The following is a 25617-nucleotide window of genomic DNA, read 5'->3' as shown; positions in this document are numbered from 1 at the left end:
TAATTCATACCTCCATTGGTATGTGGCTTCTTTTTAAATGAAACTGTATTAACCATGTCCCACTCTGCTTCGTAACTGTTCACATGTTCTGGTCCTCGATGAGCTCTTTCTTTTGGGGCCTGAGTCCATTCTACAACTGAACTGGAATCCTAAAACGATTGTAACACATAAAACATTTAGAAACTAAAAGTAGATTTTAATTTCAATCAATAATGTCAAATTTGTAGATTATGGCAAAACGCAAACTCCATTTCCTGTCATTTCCTCCCTTGCCCATCTTTACCACCGGGAGTACACCGGTACCTTTCCCATCCTCCTTCCCTTCCCTCCCCACTCCTGCTACACCTTTGCCTTTCCCTCTCCTAAGCTCCAAGGGGCCTTCTTTTGCTTCTGTTGCTTGTTTCCTGAGCCTACACAGCCCAACTGACTCACTTCTTCTATCTTTCTAACTTTCTAAATAAATGGGCTCTTACAATTAGAAAAAAAGAGAGAGAGAAGGGGAGGGGAGGGGGAGGAAAGCTTACCCACATGCCTTGCAGTTAGGGGTGCCAATGAAATATAAGCAGAAGTCAACTGCAAAGTTTCTGGAACTGGTTTTGCTCCCCTAAAAAAAGCTTCATCCCTTTCCCCCCTTTTCCTGCTTCCAATGAAGCTGTGTTGCCTAAAAACATGGCAGCCACCTCATAACCACAAGAGACAAAACAAGATAACTACTACAAATAGCTCCAAATCTTCAGACTTCTGGTTGAGGAAAACAGCCAATGGTGCCTACTTACGTAAGCCACCATCAGCTGCATATTTTCTTTAACTTAAAATTAGCTAAAAATTACAAATAACATATTTACATGTATAGTTCTAACAAAGCCTGCCATTTAAAAAGAGACTAAAATGTAATGTTAATAACTTGATTAAATCAGACAGTCTAATAACTTATATACAGCAAAAGATACCACACATAAAAGAGAAGCAAGACTGGCTGAAAATATTTCCAAAATATAAGGTAGATGACTTAAAAACATCCAGAATACAAAAACAACTCCTACCAATTATTTCAAAATCAACAAATATAAAAAGAGAAAAATACGCAAATGCTATCAACAATCAAGTCAAAGAATATAAAGTGCCAAACATATAAAAGGATATTCAATTTCAGAAACAATCAAAGAAAATCAAGTTAAGATGAATTTCAATTACTTTGCCCTTTTCTTTTTTTTTTTTTAATATATTTTTATTGATTTTGTACAGAGAGGAAGGGAGAGAGATAGAGAGCTAGAAACATCGATGAGAGAGAGTCATCGATCAGCTGCCTCTTGCACACCCCCTACCAGGGATATGCCCGCAACCAAGGTACATGCCCTTGACCGGAATCGAACCCGGGACCTCTCAGTCCCCAAGCCGACGCTCTATCCATTGAGCCAAACCGGTTTTGGCTACTTTGCTCTTTTCAATTAAAAAATAAAAACAGGAAAGACAGAAAGACAGTATGAGGAAATGTTATCCCCATAGTGTGATGATAGTAATTACTCCGTAAAGGCAGTTCAGCCAACCTTATTTTTTTAAATATATTTTATTGATCTTTTTACAGAGAGGAAGAGAGAGGGATAGAGAGTTAGAAACATCGATAAGAGAGAATCATCGATCAGCTGCCTCTTGCACACCTCCTACTGGGGATGTGCCCGCAACCAAGGTACATGCCCTTGACCAGAATCGAACCTGGGACCTTTCACGCAGTCCAATGCTCTAACCACTGAGCCAAACCGGTTTCAGGCTCAGTCAACCTTATTAAAATTCAAAATATGCATGTGTTTTACCACAACAAATTTCTTTTCATCAGCTACCCCCCAGAAAATACTAACACATGTATACAAAGAGGCATATATAAGAATTTTCATAACAACATTTTGTGTAAAAGTGAAAAAATTGGAAATCCTAATATTCATCAATGAAGAAATGAGTAAATAATAAACCAGGGAGTAGCCAATGAAATATTAGCCAATAGTTTAGACTGATAATATGTTAATATTTATCTATGTTCAATACATACAATAAATAAAAATGTTGTGATAATATGTGCAGCATAACTACATCTAAATATGTAATTAGAAATGCACAGGAGAAAACTAGGAATGGATAAGTAGATAGGGAAACTGTACAGATATATTCTTGAAAAACATACACTAATGGACAGATGAGGAACAGGGCTATAATCAAACAAGACTTTAACTTTCCATTATTTGAATTTTTAGAAGAATGTGTTCATATATTGCTAGTATCATTCTTTTATTTTTAAAAAGGGAAAAAGGAAATTTGTAGGAATAGGAGATATTATAAAGGTACAAGAAAATTAAATAATAAGGACAGATAGAAACTGAAAATTGGGGAGTGACTGAATAAATGAAATTATAAAGCGGAGTGTTTCTTCTTTCAGGTCCTTCCTAGGGAGCCTCCACATATGGTTACCCAATTAAAAAACGCAGCCCTGCCCCAGCCAGTTTGGCTCAGTGGATAGTGTAGGCACTCGGACTGAAGGGTCTCAGGTTTGATTCTGTGCAACGGCACACACCTTGGTTGCAGGCTCCATCCATGGCCCTGGTCTGGGAACGTGAGGAAGGCAACCAATGGATATGTCTCTCTCACTTCAATGTTTCTCTCTCATTTTCTCTCCCCATCCCTTCCACTATTTCTAAATATAAATGGAAAAATATCCTTGGTATAGTATTAACAACAAAAATGAGAAATAAAATAATAAAAAACACCGTTGGGGAAAGGGGGGAGAATGCAACCTTTACCACCATCATTACCAACTCTACCATCTCTAGTGGAGAAAGCTAAGAAGCATCTACAGAACCCTCACCTCACACAAAGGCTTGGAATAGGTACATCAAGTACTTTTGGAAATCAGGATAAAGGTTAAGCTAAAAACAGGACTACTAACAAAGTCCAGAGGCTAGAAGTTTACTCATTAAAAAAGCTAACAGATTATCTCTGGATTAGGAGAAACCAAGCACACTCAAGAAAAGGGATAATACAGTAAAAACAAGAGAATTACCTACAAGTCCATCTCGACAATGAGTTGGCAAGGTTCCTAGCTCTCTTTCTCTACTCAGTTCTCATAACACTGGAATCCAGGCTTAACCTTTCCAGCCAGGAATCTGCAGATTGTTCTCTGAACAATGAGTAGCCCTAAATTTCAATACCAAGGATTCTCAAGGAAGCAGACTGCCAGGTCACCCTGAGTCGCAACTATTACCAAACCTACTCAAACCCAGAGACATTATAGTCACTTTTCTGAGTGCTGTTAAATATGAGCACTACAAAGATCACCAAACTTCAGGCAAATGTCTATATAGAAGACAAAGTCCAAATGAAACAAGAAAAAGAAAGTCAATTAGAGGAAGTAGATTATATACAGAAATGAAAGCATCTAAAAGAAAAAACTATCTTTAAACATCTTAGAAATAAGGAAGGATATTACATCCACTAAAAACAGGATGCTGTGTTTAAAAACAGTGTGAGGCAAGCCAGTAAGCCAGGATAAGTGGAACAGGGAACTGAGACAGATAGCTGAACAAACTGGCAGAGCAATTTTTAGCAGGTACAGAAGGTCAACTCCCTAGAAATAACATCTAAGCCCCAGTCAAATTTCAGCTCCAGTCCCAGAAAAGTAGCAAAAACAAGTGGGCAACACCAGGATTAGTTGCAATGACACTGACCAATCAGTAAAGACCATGACCCTGAAGGAGCACATCTAGAAAAGTGATGAACATGCTGCTAGAAACAGCCCTCCTCTGCCCAAGACCTCCCCTAAGATTCCTGCCAGCAAGAAAAGAATTCAGCTTTCCCTCTGGGGCACAGCCCCCACCATTTCCTTTCCTCTCTTCCTCCACCACAGGAAGGCATCTCCTACACTTCAATGGACACCATGAGACTTGCAACCAGAGGAGCAACGGGCAGCAGAAACTCGTCCCACGCTAACCCCTGAACCTGTTTCCAAGGCCCCCTTTTAGCTTACTTCCCAGAGAGCTAGGACAGCCCAGCCTAAGCTCTCCTGTTGTTTCTTCTATGCTAACCCTCTTCTTGTTTTACTGTTCCCAACTTTAACAACATTCCCTCATAATCATCTAGACTCACATTGTGAAATTTTTCCTGCACAAAATCAAGAACCCAAACACTACTGGCTGGCTCTAGACATACCCACTCAGGGCCAGCTCCCCTGTCAACACTGAGAAGGAACGAACAACACAATTTCCTAGAAATTAAAACTATAATAGCATGGCCTGTGGGGGTCAGTAGTTGAGCATCTACCTATGAACCAGGAGATCACAGTTCACTTTCTGTTCAGAGCACATGCATGGGCTGTGGGCTTGATCCCATAGAGGACATGCAGGAGGTGCCATTCAATGATTCTCTCTCATCACAGATGTTTCTATCTCTCTTCTCCTCCCTTCCTCTCTGAAATCAATAAAAACATATTTTGAAAAAATATTTTTTATAAAGATTGATTTAAAAAAAAAAAAAGAAAAATATTTTTTAAAAATATAACAAAAATGAAAAAGGCAATAAAATAACTAAAAGATAAAACTGAAGAAATTTGGCCAGAATATAGAATACACATATACACAATGAATTAGAAAACAGGAAAGTATTAAAAAAAAATAATAATAACAGGACCAGTCCAAGAGTTTCCTAAGGAAAGAAAAGGAAAAATGGAGAGGAAATAACTCAAAAATATTTCCTAATTAGTAAAACACTCAAATTGCCATATTAGACAGGCCCATCAAATACTCGGCACAAAAAAAAAAAAAAAAAAAAAAGCTACAAAGGCTCATTACCAGGACATCCTAAAAGATTTTAAAGAAGAAAAATACATGCAAAGGATAGGGGATTAGAATGCATTCAACCTAACATCAATAAAGAAAACTAGACAAACCTGGGATAACTTTCAAAAACATGTGGGAAAAATTATTTTCAAACTCTAACTCTATGCCAGCCAAGCCATCCAATCCAGAATAAAAATAAAAAAGTCTTAAAAAATATATTTTTTTTGTTCCCATGCACCATTTTTTTCCTTAGGAAGCACTGAAACTTGGGAGTAAACCCAAAACAAAGGAGTAAATCCAAATAGGTAGATAAAAGCATAGGATTTTTTTTTAAAGGAGGGAGGGAATATGGAAAAGAGACTAAAAGAATCCCCAGGATAATTGCTGCACAGAAAACCCAGAGGGCAACTAGTACAAAATGAAGCATGTAAGATTTTGGAAGAAATTTCTCTATGAAGATAAAATTAGATCATGTACATGATTAAATACTTAGAGAAGAAATGTGAATAGCTGAGCCAGAGTTTCAAGGTGAAGGTGAAATAGAGATAAGACAGAGTTAAATCTCTACCTACCACAGTGAGAAGTCAACACAGGACACAAATGTAACAAATTATCATAAAAACCCAATGATTCTACTCTTAGATTTTCAAGAGAAAATATATGCTCACACAAAAACTTATACAAGAATGTTCATAGCAGCATTACTTATATTAGTTTTAAAGTAAAAAAAAAAAAAAATAGTCCATCAAATAATGAAAAAACAAAATGTGGTATATCCAAAACACAGTATTATTCGAGAAAAGACCAATAAATACTGTATTATGCATAAACCTTGATACATTATGCTGAGCTAAAGAAGCCAATCACAAAAGACCACACATTGTATGGAAATGTCTACAATAGCAAATTCAGAGACAAAGTAGATTAGTAGTTGCCAAGGATTGGAAGATGAGATTAGTGTGACCAACCAATAAGACTTTTTGGGGAGTGATGTAATGTTCTAAAATTAAATATTGGCAATGGTTGCACAAAACTGTAAATTTACTAAAACCACTGAATTATACACTTTAAAAGAGTGAGTTTTATGGTATGTGAATTATATCTCAATGAAGCTATAAATGCCCTAACTTTCCTGAGTCATATATTTTTTTAAAATACCTTTCCAGCATAGAGAATACTTGAAGAATCTAAAGCATCATCCAATGGTCTCCAATCCACTATAACTTCAGCATCCTAGAGAAAAAAATTATGAACTGCATTTACTATTCAGCAATGTCTTACATTCTTAGTCATTATTACATTCTTACATTATTTTTAATCCCATGAGTCCACAATAAGTTAACCTCTTAAATACTAGCAGTTTAAATATACGACATCATATATAAACTACTACTAGACAACCAATATAATGTAGATTTTAAAACTCTGCTCACATTTTATTATAAGAAACTAGTGGCCCGGTGCATGAAATTCTTGCACATTAAAAGGGAATTAGAGGAAATATTTTAATATTGCTATTTGCCCTTTCTCTATAAGTGTCAGAGATGAAAGAAAATTAGTAAAATGTAAATGAAAATCTTCCTCCTGTCAGAATCTGGGGCACAGCTCGGACCTAGAGTCAAGTACCTGCCCACCTGCAGCACCTCAAAATTGTGTGAGACCCAGCTCCAGCCAACCTCACCCTTGTCAAGCCCTGCCAGGCAGGAGCACATTCTCAGTCCCCCATTGAACCCCGCTGGGCAGGGAGCACAGCCTGAAGTCCCCTGTCAAGCCCCGCCAGGTGGGGGACGTGGCCTCGGTTCCCCAGAACTGGGGAGGGGGAAGCAGCCTGGCCCAGTGCCGGGGAGGGGAGTGCAGTCTGAAGTCCCCTATCAAGCCCTGCTGAGCGGAGGGCACAGCATGAGGTCCTCCATCAAGACTTGCCGGGTGGGGGGCAATGGCCAGAGGTCCCCCAGTCTGGCACCAGGGCAGGGGACACGGTTTGAGAACCCAGTCAAGCCCCACCAGGCGAGGGGCACAGCCTCAGGTCCTCTGCCCTGACCCAGCACCAGGTAGCCTCAGGTCCCTGCTGATTGCTCATTAAGGCTTGTTACAGGAAATCAGCCTCCACTGTGGCGCAGCCATCTTGTGTTACAGAAACCCCACCTCCACTATGGGCGCCATTATCTTTGTAATGGCATGACAGCCAATTTGCATATTCCCTCTTTATTAGATAGGGTGTATTAATGCAACTTCTACATAGTAAGTTTTTAAGTATTCCATGCCATTTTACTGGCTTACCTAAAGTATTTTATTTCTAATATCATTTAATGTTAAATTTACAACTACTGTTCAATTACAAATCTTTATCTTACACATAGAATCCAAATTTGCTGATAATGTCCCAAAGATTAGCCACTACCATGACAATTAATTATTAAATAAAATCATTTACTGGAAACATACCTTCTCTAAAACACGTAATATTCCTGAAATCAAGCTGTCTTGGTCATTGCTCTTTCCACAAGACGAATGAATGTAGACACCTTCCTGTTCATATATAACCTGGAATAGCAAAAGTAAAATTAATCACACTATTTTTATTCAATACTATTTCAACATCAGTTTAAAAAAAGATTAAAGAGATGTTTCCCTATAATGCCTGAATCAAGTTTCTGGTTATTTCATTCGTAAATGTATTATCAGGAACAGACTGTGATGAGAGAATCAAGATGGAGGTGTGGGTAAACCGTACTTGTTGCTTCTCACAACAACATCAAAATTACAAAACACCAAATAACCATCATTCAGAACTGACTGAAAGCTGGCTGAAAGGAAGTTCTACAACCACAGAAATAAGGAAAGCACACTGAAACAAGTAGAAGGGGCAGAGGCGTGGAATGGGCTGGTCCAACACCCACATGTGACATTTTTTAATCATGAGGGATATCTCCAAGACCTCCCCTCAGAAGCAAGGGGTCACAGCCCTCCATGAGGGTTCCAGAGCTGGGAAAAGAAGTCCTTGTAACTTCAGGCTGTAGAAACCAGCAAGGATAGTGGCTGAGTGACATGGAAGCTGCTGAAGTACCAGATGTTCCACAACCTTGTAAGGTCCTGCTTCCTCTAAGCTCCAGCACCAGGCAGCAGGTTTAGGGGAATCCAGGGACATACAGGGAGGAACTGAACTGCCTGGCATCAAGGCAGAAACTCATGGGCAGCTTTCTCCCAGAGAGGTATGCCAGCTGGGGTCATTGTTCCTGTGCTGGGACCTCCCCGATTGCAGAGCTGACTGGCAACCATATGTGAGTTTCTGTAAGCACGGCCCATATTGTTTGTTCCACCCTGATGATTCTCTGAGAGCCCATCATTGGCTTTTTCATATGAATGGCCTGTCCTGCTCAGGCTTCAGATTTCCTAAAATCTCTCAAGCAGCAGCTGGCATCAAACCTATCAATAAAAGGCCCCAAACCCTACACTAGCACCAACCTGCCTTGCTTCTACAACATGGCCTCACCTGGATACTTCCTAGCCCAAAACAAGTAGCAATCATCTGTACATCTCACTGTAGTTCATGTCAGGTGGCCCCAGGCAGTGGCTGATTTTGCATCTCCATGGAAGCCCCAGAGTCAGTGTACCCAGTGGAGAGCTTCAGACCATAACATATTACAACACTACACATCCACAAGCAACACACTCAAGGGGAAGACTCAGCGAACACCGAAGACCCACTGAATCAAGTCCTGCTGCATAGGAATGTCACCTGCATAGCAACTCTTCCATTGTAGACACTGCTGGTCCTCACAGCCAACAGGCCTGGAAGTCAATTTCTCCCAACAGCAATCAAGGCTCAACTACAAGACTGCAGCCAGGCCATAAAGGGGCACACCTAGAAGTGCACAGCTCAGGTGACTGGGGAGGTTGAGCCACTTGGCCCTATAGGACACCTACTATACAAGACCACTCTACCAATTCTAAGACATAAGAACTCTACCTAATACATAGAAACAAACTCAGGGAAGCAGCCAAAATGCAGAGACAAAGAAACATGTCACAAATGAAATAAATGGAAGGAAGCAAACTACTGGATACAGAGTTCAAAACAATGGTTATAAGGTTTCAAAGATCTTAATGAGAGCTTCAAGGGACTTAATGAGACTTTCAAGGATCTTAGTGAGAATGTCAAAGACATAAGAAAGGAACAGTCAGAAAATAAGCATACACTAACTGAAAATTAAGAATAATTTACAGGTATTCAACAATAGAGTAAAAGATTCTAAGGACCAAATCAATAATTTGGAATATGAGGAAACAAAAATCACCCAATCAAAAGAGCAAAAAATAAAAATAAAAAAACCAAAAATATGAAGATAGTGTAAGGAAACTCTGAGACAACTTCAAGCATACTAACATTCACATTACGGGAGGACCAGAAGAAGAGAGAGAGCAAAGAATGGAAAACCTATTTGAAGAAGTAATGATAGAAAATTCCCCCTACCTAGTGAAAGAAAGCAGAGTCCAGGAAGCACAGAATCTGAAAGAAGAAGAACCCTAAGAGGCCCACACCAGGAAACATTATAATTAAAATGTAAACGTAAAAAGGCAGAGAGAGAACCTTAAAAGCGGCAAGAGAAAAGCAGTTAGTTACCTACAAGCGAGTGCCCATACAGTGTCAGATAATTTCTCAACAGAAACTTTGCAGGCCAGAAGGGAAGGACAAGAAGTATTGAAAGTTATGAATAGCAAGGACCAATGACCAAGATTACTTTACCCAGTAAAGCTATAATTTAGAATTGAAGGACAGATAAAGAGCTACACAGGCCAAATATCAACAGTACGATTGAAATTTCTTTTGAGAGCCAAAGTTTTTAAACTTAAACTATATAGGTAAGTACATTGTTATTAACTTAATTAGGATACTCCTAAGCTGGCCTTTGCTAAAAACTCAAGGGGCCAAAAAGCCACAGTTTGCCAACCACTGACCTAGGATAACCAAATCAGCCTAGAAAAAGATTAACAGTGGAGCACTAAGCACTAACATACCTGACTATAAGATTCAGTATAAGTCTATATAGCAATCAAGAAAGTGTGGCATTGGAGAGAAACAAATGGATTGATAATACAGAATAGATTTCAGAAACAAATTTTATAGACATATAAAGTTTCTTCAAGACAAAGGTACAAAAGCAACTCAGCAAATAGAGGATAGTCTTTTCAACAAATAGTGCTTAAACTTTAAAATGGGTATGTCTGGCCTTGGGTTCAGAAAAATTTCTAAATGACAACATAAGCATAAAAGGTTAAGAAATCATCAAAATTGAATTTGTTTGATCTTCAGAAGACTCTTAAGCAAAAGAAAAGCCTCCTTCAGGAAGGGAAAATATATTTGCAAATCACATATCTAATAAAGGGTTTGTATCCAAAACATAAAAAGAACTCTCAAAAATCATTAACAAGCAAATGAACAACAGTTTAAAATAAAATGGGCAAATGATTTAAACAGACATTCTACCTAAAATACAGGAACAGCATATAATCACATGAAAAGATACTAAACACCATTAGTTATTAGGGAAATGCAAATTGAAACCCTATGAGTCTTACCTGACATTTCCCACTGAATATATACAAACTTCCTGCCTTGGCCCACTCTGAACTCACCTCTTCCCTCAAAGCCTTGTGATATTTTGGTGTGCATTGTGTTCAGTGTACCTAGAACATCCTTTTACAATGTTTCTGCAAATAACTTCTACTGAAGCCTGCAAAAGTGCACAAGCAATAGCCTCTCCAAACTCTTCCAACAACCCCCATCCCACCTAATCTGATTTAGAAGTTCCTTCATTCATACACTCAAATTTACTGAGATCCAACTAGTTGCTAAGAAATAAAAGGTGTTGGTGGAAAAACACACAGAAAAAAAGTGTCTGACTAAACTGGTAATGTCATATAAACCAGTAACTCTATGGTCATAGCAGAATGTCAATTTGTTATTTCTTTGATAAATATTTACATATACCTACAATATGCCCAGCATAAAGTAAGCTTAGAAGATATAAATAAGATTCAGTCATGGCCTTCATAGCACTTACAATCTAATCAGAGATTAAGATAAGAAAATAAGTAATCACAGCATATAAGAGAAGAATAAATAAGCTACCAAAAATAAATGACATAACCTAGACTTAAGAGGCTCAGGCAGGATCAGAAATAAGGAAGACTTAACCCAAGTGACATATAAGCAGAGACCTGAAGAATTTTAAATTTTTTTAAAATATTTTATTGATTTTTTACAGAGAGGAAGGGAGAGGGATAGAGAGTCAGAAACACTGACCAGCTGCCTCCTGCACACCTCCCATCAGGGATGTGCCTGCAACCAAGGTACATGCCCTTGACTGGAATCGAACCCAGGATCCTTTAATCCTCAGGCCGACATTCCAGCCACTGAGCCAAACTGTTTGGGGCTGAAGAATGGCAATTGTAACAAAAGAGGATATATGTTCTATACAAAGAGCAGGAATTCAGACCATGGCTATAACCCAGCTCAGATAGTAGAAGCTAGTGTTGAGACACAAGAGTAAAGAACAGATCATAAAGGGTTTTATAAACCATTCTCAAGAATTAGGGAGTTTGTAATTTGTCCAGAAGAGAATCTTTGCCACTAAAGAGTCATTAGACTCTTGGGAATGCCATAGTCAGACTTGGCCTTAGTTTCTAACACTCTGGCTGTAAAGCCAAGAATAAACAGCTGCAATAATCCAGGGAGGAAGAGACTCGTGGTGGCTTGGACTAAGGCAGCAGCAGTGGAGATGAGAAAAGGCAGAGAGCCTACAAAGTTATTTAACAAGGTAAAATGTTAGGACTACATAACTGATGAGATGTGGGAGATGAAGGGGAGGAGAGTGTCAAGGACAAAACAGTGAGATAAGTATGGTATACAGAGGTAAACAAGTGTTCTTTAGGACACATTAATCAGTTATGATTGTGGAACTAAAGAAATGTAGAACATAGAGGGATCCAAGATGGCTGCGCCCAGGTGAACACCTAGCCGCAGCCGCACACAACAATTTCAATAAAATACAACTAAAATATAAAACGGACATTGCCCAGAACTACAGGAAGGTTGACTGACTGGAAATTCTACAGTGAGAAGCAAGGAGAAAACCAGAAGGAGGCGGGGAGGAGCTGGAAAAGCCCAAGGTACGGAGACGCAGCGCGTGGAGAGGACAGAGTCGGAGAGGAGGGAGGCAGAGTGCCTGGCGGGCGTTCCCTAGCGGAAAGGAGATAAAACTCCGACTGTGCTGGGCCCCCGACTGCTCTGAACCCCAGTTTTAGGCCAGACCCCGGGGACTCAGGCTCAGCCATAGGGAGCTGGGCTGTAAGGCGGAACCCCGGGGAGAGGCGAAAGGAGGTCCCGGAGGCGCTCACACTGTGCGCAGAGAAGGGACGGTCGGCTGTGCCACGGGATTGCCCTGACGGGAAGGAGACTGGGGCTCCAGACTGCTCCGAACGCCACCTCCAACTCCACTTCCAACTGAACTGAACCCCAACACCGGGCTCATTGGGGGAGAGCATAGACTGTTTGGCAGCAGGCGAAAATCGAGGGCACCTTTCTCTCAGAGGCACCGGCAGCAAGCACAGAAGGACCCGCATAGGGCGGGGCTGACGGAAGCCAAAGCTGCAGGCTCCACCCTGAAACCCCGTCCCATCTGTAACTGCGAAATGCGACAACAAAATAGATCACAAACGAAAGAAATGGAGGACAAAAAGCGCCTGGATATAGAGTTCAAATCTACGCTTATAAGGTTTTTCAAGAATTTCCTAGAAAAAATGGATAAGACCTATGAGGACATGAAAAGAGATCAACTAGAATTAATAAGGAGTCAACAAGAAATAAAGAATATATTGTCTGAAATAAAAAATATTTTACAGAGTCCTAAAAACAGAAGGGAAGATCACAAGAATCAAGTCAAAGATTTGGAACATAAAGAGCCAGAAGACACTCCTCCACAGAAGCTAGAAGGCAAGAGAATCCAGAAAATTGAAGATAATGTAAGAAACCTCTGGGACAACTTCAAGCGAACCAACATCAGAATTATGGGGGTCCCAGAAGATGAGAGAGAGCAAGATATCGAAAACATACTGAAAGAAATAGTGACAGAAAACTTCCCCCACCTGGGCAAAGAATTAGACTTGCAAGTCCAGGAAGCGCACAGAACTCCAAACAAAAGGAATCCAAAGAGGACCACACCGAGACACATCATTATTAAAATTCCAAGAGCAAAAGACAAAGAGAGAATATTAAAAGAAGCAAGAGCAAAGAAGGTAGTAACCTATAAAGGAGCACCTATACGATTGTCAGCTGATTTCTCAACAGAAACCATGCAGGCCAGAAGGGAATGGCAAGAAATATTCAAGGTGATGAATAGCAAGAACCTACAGCCAAAAATAATCTACCCTGCAAAGCTAGCACTCAGAATCGAAGGCCAGATAAAGAGCTTCACTAATAAAAAAAAGCTAAAGGAGTTCATCACCACCAAACCAGAATTATATGAATTGCTGAAGGGGGTTCTTTCAGAAGAGAAAGTAAACAAAGATAAAAATTATGAACAACAAATACGTAACTATCAACAAGTGAATCTAAAAAACAAGGAAATTTAAAAAATCTGATGAACAATATTAACTGTTGAATATAATAGAATCAGAGGTATGGAAGGGGAGTGAACTGACGATTCTTGGGGAAAAGGGGAGAGGGGGGCGTGGGAAGAGACTGAACATAAACTGTGCACCTATGGATGAGGACAATGGGGAGAGGGGAAAGGGCAGAGGGTGGGGTGGGAACCTGGTGGAGGAGAGCAATGGTGGGGGGGTGGGGAAGGAACATTTGTAATAATATGAACAATAAAAACTTATTAAAAAAAAAAAAAAAAAAAAAATGTAGAACATAGGATGATTTTAAGGGTAACAAACCACAGAAATTCTGAGTGAAGATATAGAGATACTGAGATATTAAGGATGGTACAATTCTCAATGAAAGGCAAGGTGCAGAATTAGTATTGCATTTTAAGGACATTAGTGTGCCAAACAGAAGGGCAGAAATAACAAGGATTAAGTGAATGATTTATCTCATACCAACAACTCTATATACATTACTAGAGGCCCAGAGCACGAAATTTGTACATGGGGGCAGGGGGGGAGGGGTTGTCCCTCAGCCCAGCCTGCACCCTCTCCAATCTGGGACCCCTTGAGGGATGTCTGAATGCCCATTTAGGCCCAATCCCACTGACACCAGGCCTAAACGGGCAGTTGGACATCCCTCTCACAATCCAAGACTGCTGGCTTACAACTGCTCACCTGTCTGCCTGCCTGATTGCCCCTAACCGCTTCTGCCTGCCAGCCTAATCACCCTAACCACTCCCATGCCAGCCTGATTGATGTCTAACTACTCCCCTGCCAGCCTGTTTGCCCCCAACGTCCCTCCTCTGCAGTCCTGGTAACCTGTAACTGCCCTCCCCTGCAGGCATGATTCCTCTCAACTGCCCTCCCTTGCAGGCCTGGTCCCTCCCAACTGCCCTCCCATGCTGGCCCTCTTGTGGTGGCCATCTTGTGTCCACATGGGGGCAGGATCTTTGGCCACATGGGGCAGCCATATTGTGTGCTGGAATGATGGTCAATCTGCATATTACTCTTTTATTAGATAGGATAGAGGCCTGGTGCATTGTTGGGGACCAGCTGGTTTGTCCTGAAGGGTGTCCTGAATCAGGATGGGGTTCCCTTAGGGCGTGGGGTGGCTTGGGCGAGGGGCTTGTGGTGATTTGCAGACCAGCCACGCCCCCTGGCGACCCAAGCAGAGGCCCTGGTATCTGGTATTTATTTACCTTCTACAATTAAAATTTTATAGCCTGGAGCGGAGCCAAGCCTCCTGCTCAATCTGTGGTTGCCACCTTTTCTGTTTGGATTTGTTTACCTTCTATAATTGAAATTTTGTATCCCTGAGTGGAGGCCTGGGCCCATTGGAGTGTGTGGAAAGCTTGGTTTCCTCTGTTGCTGGGAAAACCCAAGCCTCCCTTCTGGTAGCCATCTTGGTTGGGTTTATTTGCATACTTGCTCTAATTGGCTGGTGGGTGTGGCTAGTGGGTATAGTGGAGTGATGGTTAATTTGCATATTACTTTTATTAGGTAGGATATACACACACACACACACACACACATATATAATAAATATATACTACACCATATATATGGAAAGATTGTTAATAGATTTCGTATGGATTTCTTCCACAAACAAGTTGCCGGGCATTGGGCATCATTTAACTCCGGTGGTCTTGATCCAGCATCTATACAGTTTCAGAAAATCTGGAAAAGGGGCTGTGCATAAAGTATAGTCCAGAGACAAAACATAATTTTGAAAGGCATATGGGGGGGCAGAGGAGCTTGGCTGAAGAAACCAAGTTCTCCTTGTCTTAGGACCTCTTGCTTAAATTATTAATACAATTTGTTCTAAGGCAAGGTGGAGATATGCACATCAAAAGCCAGGGTTAGTCTACAGCAGTGGCTCTCAACCTTTCTAATGCTGTGACCCTTTAATACAATTCCTCATGTTGTGGTGACCCCCAACCATAAAATTATTTTCATTGCTACTTCATAACTGTAATTTTAGTACTGTTAAATACAATAATTTGTGGTTTCCAACCGCTGCTATAGAGCCTAAGACCATCGGAAAACACAGATATTTACATTACAATTCATAACAGCAGAAAAATTAGTTATGAAGTAGCAACGAAAATAATTAGAAAGATTGAGAACCACTGGTCTACAGAGTCCACTGTTAGATTGGGGAACTGCCTTAGGCTGTTCAGGTGTTTGGCCAACAGAAGGCAATAACATGTATATTAAGATGCCCTCAGCTGGCTGGCAGCAAAAAATCATCCTTTTCAGGTTCGGGGAAATTCCTTTGGTCATTCCCAACAGGTGATAACATATGTGACTCAGCCCTTGTTGAGTCCCCATATTCCATCAACCTTTTGAGGAAACTCTTGCTATTATGACATGCTGGAACTAGCTTCCGGCAAAAAGTGAAAATGAAAAGGTTGCATTAAAATTTTTAATTTAATCCTAGCAGTTATGTCCAAAGGAAAGTCTTGACATTTGAACTTTGTCAAAAAGCCATGTTTTTTATTCATATATTGAAGTAAGTAACTTGTTAAAATTACAAACCTCTGTACTGTGTCAAGAATGAGAAGTCTGCCGAAGCCGGTTTGACTAAGTGGTAGAGCGTCGGTCTGCGGACTGAAAGGTCCCAGATTCGATTCCCGTCAAGGGCATGTATTGTACATTGGTTGCGGGCACATTCCCGGTAGGGGGTGTGCAAGAGGCAACTGGTCGATGTTTCTATCTCATCTACGTTTCTAGCTCTCTCTCTCTCTCCCTTCCTCTCTGTAAAAAATCAACAAAATATATATTTTAAAAAAAAGAATGAGAAGTCTGTGTTTAGCCATTCTTGTATCCAAAGAACTCAACACACAAAGGTACTCAAATGATTGTTAAACTAAAGAATGCAAAAAAAAAAAAAAAAAAAGATGTCATACTCATATTATATCCTATACCAATAAGGTACTACCACCTTGTTATAAGATCTATTCTAGGAAAAGAAATAGTCTCTGGGAAAATCTAGTAAGTACCAAGAATATCCTTTATCTTTTTTTTAAATATATATTTTATGGATTTTTTACAGAGAGGAAGGGAGGGAGATAGAAACATCGATGAGAGTCATCAATCGGCTGCCTCTTGCACACCCCCTACTGGGGATGTGTCCCCAAGGTACATGCCCTTGACCAGAATCGAACCCGGGACCCTTCAGTCCCCAAGCCAACGCTCTATCCATTGAGCCAAACCGGTTTCGGCATCCTTTATCTTTCTTAAGCACAAGGGTTTCACACACTATAAGCATATCTAAAAGAAACTGGAAAATTGGAAGTGGCCAAATTTAAGCTACAAAATAAGTTTTTACTCCGAATGCCACTAAAACAAATTCTAAGAAAAAATAACAGCTGATTTTCCACTTGTTTCAAGTTATTTTCAATAAAAACAAATTCTATTACAACCACAATAAAAAACACAGACCTAGAGTGAAATGTAAGGGCATAAAAATACAGGACTTTTTAACTTTAAGACAAGAGTGCTATCATTAGTGAGCCCATCTCTCTCATTCTATTGTACCTCATTTTCTCTATATTCTTGTAGGTTCTTCTTCACTGACTGTGTGCCAGAATCTATGCTAGATGCAGGTAAAATACTGCAGACCCTGCCCTCATGATGTCTACAGGTCTTCAGATTACAAATACAGTATTCACTAGAAATACAGCAACTTCAAGGACTTTAAAATCATAATACATTAATTATTTAAAGGGGTGGTTGTTAGCTAATGTGTTCCTTCTGAAGAACTGAAGTGTATAAGCTCCAAGGTAAGGGGCTCTTTGTGTCCCCAATGCCTAATATGGTGACTGGGACAAATTAGGTGCTTAATAAATATTTGCTTAAAAATTAAAGTAAACTGTAACCATCAAAGGCATTGGGCATAAGGGCAAAATCTATTTTAAGCTATCTTCTTTCTCCTACTTTCTCTGTAAATTCAACTCATTCCACTAATTCAACTCTGTTCATCTGTAAGAAAAGAAGCAGAATGGCCTTTACAGACTTGTCCCCATATCTTCCCTCATTATTCACAAGAGGATGTCACTCCTTCCATTTAGTTAACAGAAAATATATGGTTCTGCACATACATAGCAACGAAGAAAAGCCAAACTCCAAAAATAAAGATTTATTATCAATTCAAACCCACTTTCAAAAGCTAAGGAAAACAATCCATACACTCATGATGCAAAAAAAAAAACAGACCTACCCTTGACTTTAGTCAAATCGACAGAGAATTGAAAACATCAAACTTGTACCCTGTATTCACTGAGTTACTGAACTACCCATTGGCAAAAAAACAACAGCATACTAAGGGGCAATACAGGGTCCCAAGGATACAAAACACCAATCAATCACATTCGTAATATTACATACTATATATAAAGAAGTGGTCACCAACCTTTCGGAACTCGCGGACCACCAGCTGGCGACCACTGCTATAATGTAAAGAAGACTATACACTGGTTTAACCTTCAGAAACTAGTTAACTTCGGGGCGGGTCTGACAGTCAGCCATTGCTGTTTGCTCTGCCCAGATGATTCCCTGAGATCAATCCCCACCCAATTTACAACCCCAACCAAGCTGTGAGCAGAGGCTTTTGCATATGAATGGCCTGGCCTTTTGCAATCTAAAACCTAACATACTGTAGCTGGGTCAGAGAGCCCCAGAGCCTCCAAAAGAAAGCCCAAAGCTGGACAGCAGCTTGCACTGCTTCAAAGCTGGACCTCATCTGGACACCTCCAAACCCCAAACATAAAAGAATAATCTGCAAATGTCTCTATAGCCTCAGGGGGTGACTGACTTTGCACCTCCTTGGAAATCCAAGAGCCAGTGTGCCGAGTGGTCAGAGCGAGACCATCCAGACTACAATTCTCACATCCATAAGAGACACACTCATGGGGCAGATTCAGTGAGCGCCAAAGCCCCACTTTGAGACACTGTGTCTCCAGCACAAAAGTTTTCCCAACGTAGACACAACTGATCTTCACAGTCAAATGGCCTGGAGGTCAATTCCTCCCAGTGATACCAACAGCAGTCAAGGCTTAAACATATTGTGCACACAGCTCACAAAGGGGTCCACCAGGAGTGACCACTTCAGGTAATGAGAGGCTGAGCCATTGGGCCCTATGGGACACGTAACACACAAAGCAATTCTATCAACACAGGGAAGCAGCCAAGTTAAGGAGACAAAGAAACAGGTCACAAATGAAAGAAATGGAGGAAAGAAAACTACTGGATATAGAGTTCAAAAACCACTGTTATAAGGTTACTCAAGAACCTACTAGAAACCTCTGAGAAATTTAGTGAGACCCTCAAGGATATGAAAAAGGACCAACTAGAAATTAAGCATACACTGACTGAAATAATGAATAATATACAGAGATCCACCAGCAGACTAGAGAATCCCAAAAATCAAGTCAAAGACTTGAAATACAAAGAAACAAAAACATCCAACAGCAAAAGCAAAAAAGAAAAAAAATAATAAAAAATATGAAGATAGTGTAAGAAGCCTCTGGGACAACTTCAAGTGTACCAACATCCGAATTATGGAGGTGCCAGAAGAGATAGCGCAAGATATTGAAAACCTATTTGAAGAAATAATGACTGAAAACTTCCCCCACCTGGTGAAAGAAATAGACTTACAAGTCCAGGAAGCACAGAGAACCCCAAACATGAAGAAGCCAAAGACGACCATACCAAAACACATCATAATTAAAATGACAAGAGCAAAAAACAAAGATAGAATATTAAAAGCAGCAAGAGAAAACAGTTACCTACAAGGGAACACTCATACGATTGTCAGCTGATTTCTCAACAACTATGCAGGCCAGACGAGAGTGGCAAGGAATATTCAAAGTGATGAATAGCAAGAACCTACAACCAAGATTACTCTACCCAGCAAAGCTATCATTCAGAATTGAAGGCCAGATAAAGAACATAATAAACTGGTGAATGTATTGTAATACAATCAGGGGCACAGAAGGAAGTGGACTGACCATTCTCAGGGGGAAGGAGATGTGGGGATGCGTGAAGAGACTGGACAAAAACCATACACCTATGGATGAGGACAGTGTGTGTGGGGGGGAGTTGGGGGGGGGGGGGGGTAAGGCAAAGGTGTGGGGTGAGAACCGGTTGGAGGAGAGCTGGGGGGGGGGGCGGGGGGAGGGAACAACTGTAATAATCTAAACAATAAAGATATATTTTTACAAAAAAAGTTCAAAGCAAGCAAAGTATACTCATTAGAGAAGTTACTTTACATCCCAGAGCTCAATACTGAGAGATTCTATTTCAGTAGAGTGGGGTTGTGGTCCAGAATCTGTATTTTTTAAATATGTTTTTTATTTTAAGAGAAAAACATTGATAGGCTGCCTCCTGCATGCCCCCTACTAGAGATCAAGCCCACAACCTGGGGGCTTGTGCCCTGAATAGGAATCAAACCAGTAACCTCTTGGTTCATAGGCTGACGCTCAACCACTGATCTTAGTTCACAGGTTGATGCTCAACCACTGACCCACACCGGCTAGGCAGCATCTGTATCTTTTAAAAGTACTGCATGTGACTTCTTGTGAACATTGGTTAACATCCCCTACCCTAGGTTTCTAAAATAGGGCTTAGCTAAACATTTTTGGAGGGAGGGATGGCTGGAGGAGGTAAATAACACACACACATTCTCATATATATGTATATATATTTTCCCCCAACTCCCCTTTCCCAAAAGGTAATATGGGTTTTTATGCCTTGAGGACTATTTTAATGGTGACAGTAACAAAACAAAAAAACAAAAAAAAGTTCGTTTCTTAAATCAAGAGAGGATCAGATTTGTGCTTTAGAAAAATAACTCCAGTGGTGGTGTGGAGAGGTGACTGTGGGCAAAGAGACTGCAGACAGGGAGAAAAAAAATTAGCTAAGAACTCATAACTACAGGAAAACGAAAGGCATGAATGAACTAAACATTGAGAATGAAGAGGATGCAACAAATTTAAGAAACATCATTACGGGAGAGAATCCAAGATGGCGGCATAGGTAACACCTAACTGCAGCCTCACACAACAATTTCAATAAAATACAACTAAAATACAAAATGGACATTACCCAGAACTACAGGAAAGTTGACTAACTAGAAATTCTACAAGAAGGAAAGAGAAAACCAGAAGGAAAATCAGAGGAGCTGTAAAAACCTAAGGTACGGAGACACGCGGCGCGCGTAGAGAGGATGAAGCCGGAGGGGAGTGGAGGGGGGGGAGGCTGAATGTCTGGCTGCTGTTCCCTAGCGGGAAAGAGGTAAAAGCTCTGGACTGTGCTGAACCCCAGATCCGACTGCACTGAACCCCAGTTCTAGGCCAGACCCTGGGGACCCAGGCTCATACAGAGGGAGCCTGGGCTGTTAAGCAGAATCTCAGGGAACAGTGAAAGGCAGAGCCCCCAGAGGTGCGCACATTACGCGCGGAGGACGGACTGTTGCCTCTGCTGCTAGATTGCCCTAGCGGGAAGGAGACAAAAGCTCCAGATTGTGCTGAGCCCCAGTTCCGACTGCTCTGAACCCCAGTTCTAGGTCAGACCCTGGGGACCCAGGCTCATACAGAGGGAGCTGTGCTGTAAGGCAGAAACCCAGGGGAGAGGCGAAAGGAAGTCCTGGAGGTGCGTACATTGCCGCTGAATTGCCCTAGCAGGAAGGAGACAAAAGCGCCAGACTGCTCTGAACCCCACTTCCAACCCCACTTCCAACTGAACTGAACCCCAGTTCCGGGCTCATTGGGGGAGAGCCTAGACTGTTTGGTAGCAGGCGAAACTTGAGGGCACCTTTCTCTCAAAGGTGCTTGCAACGAGTACTGAAGGACCCTGAGGAATACTGAGACTCAGGAGCCTCATAGGGCGTGGCTGACGGAAGCCAAGGCTGTAGGCTCCAACCTGAAACTTTGACCCATCCAAGCTGAACACAGACTTTTAAGGCTACCAACTCAGGGAAGCTGCGAAAATGCTGAGACAAGGAAACAGATCACAAACGAAAGAAATGGAGGACAAAAAGCGACTAGATATAGAGTTCAAAACCACGCTTATAAGGTTTTTCAAGAATTTCCTAGAAAAGGCCTATAAGACCTATGAGGATATGAAAAGGGATCAACTAGAAATAATAAGGGATCAACAAGAAATAAAGAAAACATTCTCTGAAATAAAAAATATTATACAGAGTCCTAAAAACAGAATGGAAGATCGCAAGAATCAAGTCAAAGATTTGGAACATAAAGAGCCAAAAGATACTCCTCCACAGAAGCAAGAAGACAAGAGAATCCAGAAAGTTGAAGATAATGTAAGAAACCTCTGGGACAACTTCAAGCGAACCAACATCAGAATTATGGGGGTCCCAGAAGAAGAGAGAGAGCAAGATATCAAAAACATACTGAAAGAAATAGTGACAGAAAACTTCCCCCACTTGGTGAAAGAATTAGACCTACAAGTCCAGGAAGTATACAGAACCCCAAGCAAAAGGAATCTAAAGAGGAACACACCAAGACACATCATACTTAAAATTCCAAGAGCAAAAGACAAAGAATATTAAAAGCAGCAAGAGCAAAGCAGGTAGTTACCTATAAAGGAGCACTCATATGATTGTCAGCTGATTTCTCAACAGAAACCATGCAGGCCAGATGGGAATAGCAAGAAATATTCAAGGTGATGAATAGCAAGAACCTACAGCCAAAAATACTCTACCCAGCAAAGCTCACTCAGAATTGAAGGTCAGATAAAGAGCTTTACTAATAAATAAAAAAAAGCTAAAGGAGTTCATCACTGCCAAACCAGAATTAAATTAATTGCTGAAGGGGGTTCTTTCGGAAGAGAAAGAAAATAAAGATAAAAATTATGAACAACAAATACATAACTATCAAAAAGTGAATCTAAAAACCAAGGGAATTAAATAACTTGATGGCTGAAGCCGGTTTGGCTCAATGGACAGAGCGTCAGCTTGGGGACTGAAAGGTCCCGGGTTCAATTCCGGTCAAGGGCATGTACCTTGGTTGCGGGCATATCCCCAGTAGGGGGTGTGCAAGAGGGAACTGATCGATGACTCTCTCTCATCAGTGTTTCTAACTCTCTATCTCTCTCCCTTCCTCTCTGTACAAAATCAATAAAATATATTTTAAAAAAAAACAAAACCTGATGAACAATATTAACTGTTGAATATAATAGAATCAGAGGTATGGAAGGGGAGTGGACTGATGATTCTCAGGGAAAAGAGCAGTAGGGGGTGCGGGAAGAAACTGAACCTATGGATGAGGATAATGGGGGGTGGGGAAAGGGCAGAGGGTGGGGTAGGAACCTGGTGAAGGGGAAAAAAAAAATGAGGAACTTTTGTAATAATATGAACAATAAAGGTTTATTAAAAAAAAAAAAGGGAAACATCATTACGGTAAAACGTCTAGGACTTGGTTATTGATTAAACATTGTTATAGAAATGGACATCTCCAAGTTTGTTTCACATGCACACTGGTGAATAATGCTGCCATGAAACTAAATCTGAGCTCACTGAGAGAATAAGTGACTTTTTAGGATCATGATAGTATTATTTGGAAGAGGGATAGTTTTTGGCGTGAAAATATCGTTTATAGAAATGATGGAAAAGGGTGTGAATATGCAATGAGAACAAATGAGGTGATAAGAGTTATGAAATAGACTAATTTTAAGAAGTCAGATTAGGAAAGGTAAGTAGCTAGGAGGCAGTATGATTAATTGTCATACTTCAGTTTCATCTACCTTCCCTACCTTTGTTTACTTTCCTTTTGCCTTTTCCCTCTAGTTTATTTTAAATAAATATATTAATTTTATATTTGTGAATAGCCTGGGAGGCAGTGTAAAGAAAATCTTACATTTCACAGCTGTTTCATCATCTCAAGGGTTCTTTCAAAATCAATCCACACCTGAAAGAAGAAATTCTCCCTCTTGAAAAGTCTTAGATTGAATCAAGTCCAGATGGAAAATCAAATGGGAAAACCTTCATATACAGGGCTTTACAGCTGTGAAGAATAAGTGAAACAGTTTATTTTTGTATTTTTACTTATTAGTTGTATTATTTTCCATACGAACAACTATAAAACTACTTTTGCCCCATTCTGTATGTAGTGAGTTAAGTAGATCAGCACCCACCCTTAAGGCAAAAACTGACAATGACAAGAAACCAAAGAGCGTGAATAATCCCAACTGATGACCAACCTACCATTTAAAAAGCCAGTATGCAGAACTATGTAATGTTTAATGCTTTTGCTATTTCATGTAATCCTAACGACTCCAATACAAAAAACAATGATTGACATCACCTCCATTTCAGAGATAAACAATATGAAGGACAGAGAAGTCACGCTTGCTCAATTCCCCAAGGTCACATTTCAGATATCAGTAAAGCCACGACCGTAGATATTATTCCGCCACGTAGTCTTGTAATCCATACACCAAACCACAAATGCTGCCAAATAATTCAAAATGGGGAGGGGAAAGCAGCACAGGGAAAAATGAGTGAAACTCAAAGAACAGAGGAAGCTATCTACAAGTAAGTAGTCCTCAGCGTGGGATGAGTCATCACCAGATGTTTACAAATGCAGCCTGTCGTGGTAGTCCTAATTAACAGGCTAATATGAAGAAGTCGCGTGTGCTTTCGCTATGTCAACGGGCACTACAGAATGAAATCTCCGCATCCAATCCTAGTTCCTAACCGAACTAGTCGGGGGTCACTGACCGCCTCCTTAAAAAAAGCACCAAAGATACTTCCAGAGTTAACAGCAAAGAGACGTCTAGGGGATAAAAACCTTCCCTAACAACTTCGTAGGCAAGCGTGGGATGGAAGCACGCCCTTTTGCTCACGAGCACCAACCCACTCATCAGTGTGGTAAAATGGATCTACTAATACACTCTTTCCTTCTGTGCGCAACTGCTGCGCGGCACCTGCTTTTAGCTCCTCTCCAAGGGCCTTCGCCAAGAGTAAAGCAGCAAGGCAGGGGCAAACGAGACGAAGGCCTCCGAGAGAGGAAGCCGCGGGAGCCAGAAAAAAGGGGAGCCAGAAAAAAAAAAAAAGAAAGAAAGAAACTCGTTAACCACCTGTCCCTAAGGAAAAGTAATTCCAATAACAGCCCCCCGCCCCGGGGCGGAACAGACCACCGCAGTGCCGAGGCCTAGCCGGCCTTGGAGCGAGAACCAGGCGTCTGACTCCCCGCCTGAGCCGGCATTCTCGAGAAAACAGCTGACACCGCCAAGTCCTCTTCTCCCGCCCCCGCCGCGGGCTGCTCCTGGATCAGAAAAGCCCCCGCATCCCTCCCCCGGCCGGCCCCCGCGCAGCAAAACGCATCCCCCAGGACAGAAAAGGGCGAGGCGTTCCCCGCGGCCGTTACTTACCTTCCCGCTCACTACGCCCGCCACCGCCATGTTTCCAGCGCGGGCCTGTGATGACGTAGCAGCGCCCCACGTGCCTCTCGGACTCACAACAACATCCGGCAAAACGAGGCTGATTTCCGGGAGGGACCGGGGCCGGAAGCAGACGGCAGGGCGCGGCGTGAAGGGGCGGGGCGGGAGGAGCCGTCGGACGCCTGCGCGGTGAGCAGGGCTCGGAGGCGGCCTGGGCGGAGTCCTCCGGTGCACACCGCGCGCGTGCGTCTGTGTCTTTTTTCTAAGAGGGAAGCAGAGCTGACGTGGTTTTCGCCTCGGGGTTTTGCGGAGGAGTGAGGCTCAGCCAATCTCCTGCCAGTTCAGTTTGGTGTGAACACCGCTTTGGGAGCCGGGCGAGCGGAGTCCTGGGTTTGTGGCTACAGGCGAGTCACTTCCTCCTTCCGCTTCAGCCTCAGTGTCTCATCGTGGAGATGACTAAGCTGTGGTGGAGATTAAAGGGATCCTAGCCCTCTCTCGGAGGCGCACACCCAGTGCCTTTCCCCCTGTATGTGAAGGTCGCTGTGAAGGTCGCTGCCGCTCACACGTGACGATGAGCAAGGTGTTTGGATAAGAACTTCGGTAACCTACCACACCCTCACTGTTACAGAGTCCAATGTACACGGCTCAGAGATCCGACACAGTGACTTAATCACTGTGCAACTTGAAACAAGTTTCTGCATTCAACCAAGCTTCAGTATGTAAAGTGAGAATTACCCATGGA

General features: G+C 41.5%; 1 protein-coding gene across 3 annotated transcripts in view; it reads right to left on the bottom strand.

Annotated features, from left to right (window-relative positions):
- Positions 1-24991, bottom strand: part of TBC1D15 (TBC1 domain family member 15) — a 71425-nt gene extending 46434 nt beyond the window's left edge. For 2 of the 3 annotated variants that reach the window (XM_036455710.2, XM_036455709.2), the window contains exons 1-4: positions 24867-24927; positions 7266-7364; positions 5979-6053; positions 11-149 (exon numbers count right to left, since the gene is read on the bottom strand). In XM_036455710.2, the coding sequence (XP_036311603.1) occupies positions 11-149; positions 5979-6053; positions 7266-7364; positions 24867-24896 (343 nt within the window). In that variant the 5' untranslated portion in view covers positions 24897-24927. Of the gene's footprint in view, positions 1-10; positions 150-5978; positions 6054-7265; positions 7365-24866 lie in introns of all 3 variants that reach the window. The other variant, XM_036455708.2, reaches the window with a different exon arrangement.
- Positions 24992-25617: the final 626 nt, after the last annotated feature.

Source organism: Pipistrellus kuhlii, unplaced genomic scaffold, assembly GCF_014108245.1.
Source record: "Pipistrellus kuhlii isolate mPipKuh1 unplaced genomic scaffold, mPipKuh1.p scaffold_m20_p_3, whole genome shotgun sequence".
NCBI classification, from domain to species: Eukaryota; Metazoa; Chordata; class Mammalia; order Chiroptera; family Vespertilionidae; genus Pipistrellus; species Pipistrellus kuhlii.
This window is presented reverse-complemented; position numbering and strand designations above follow the sequence as displayed.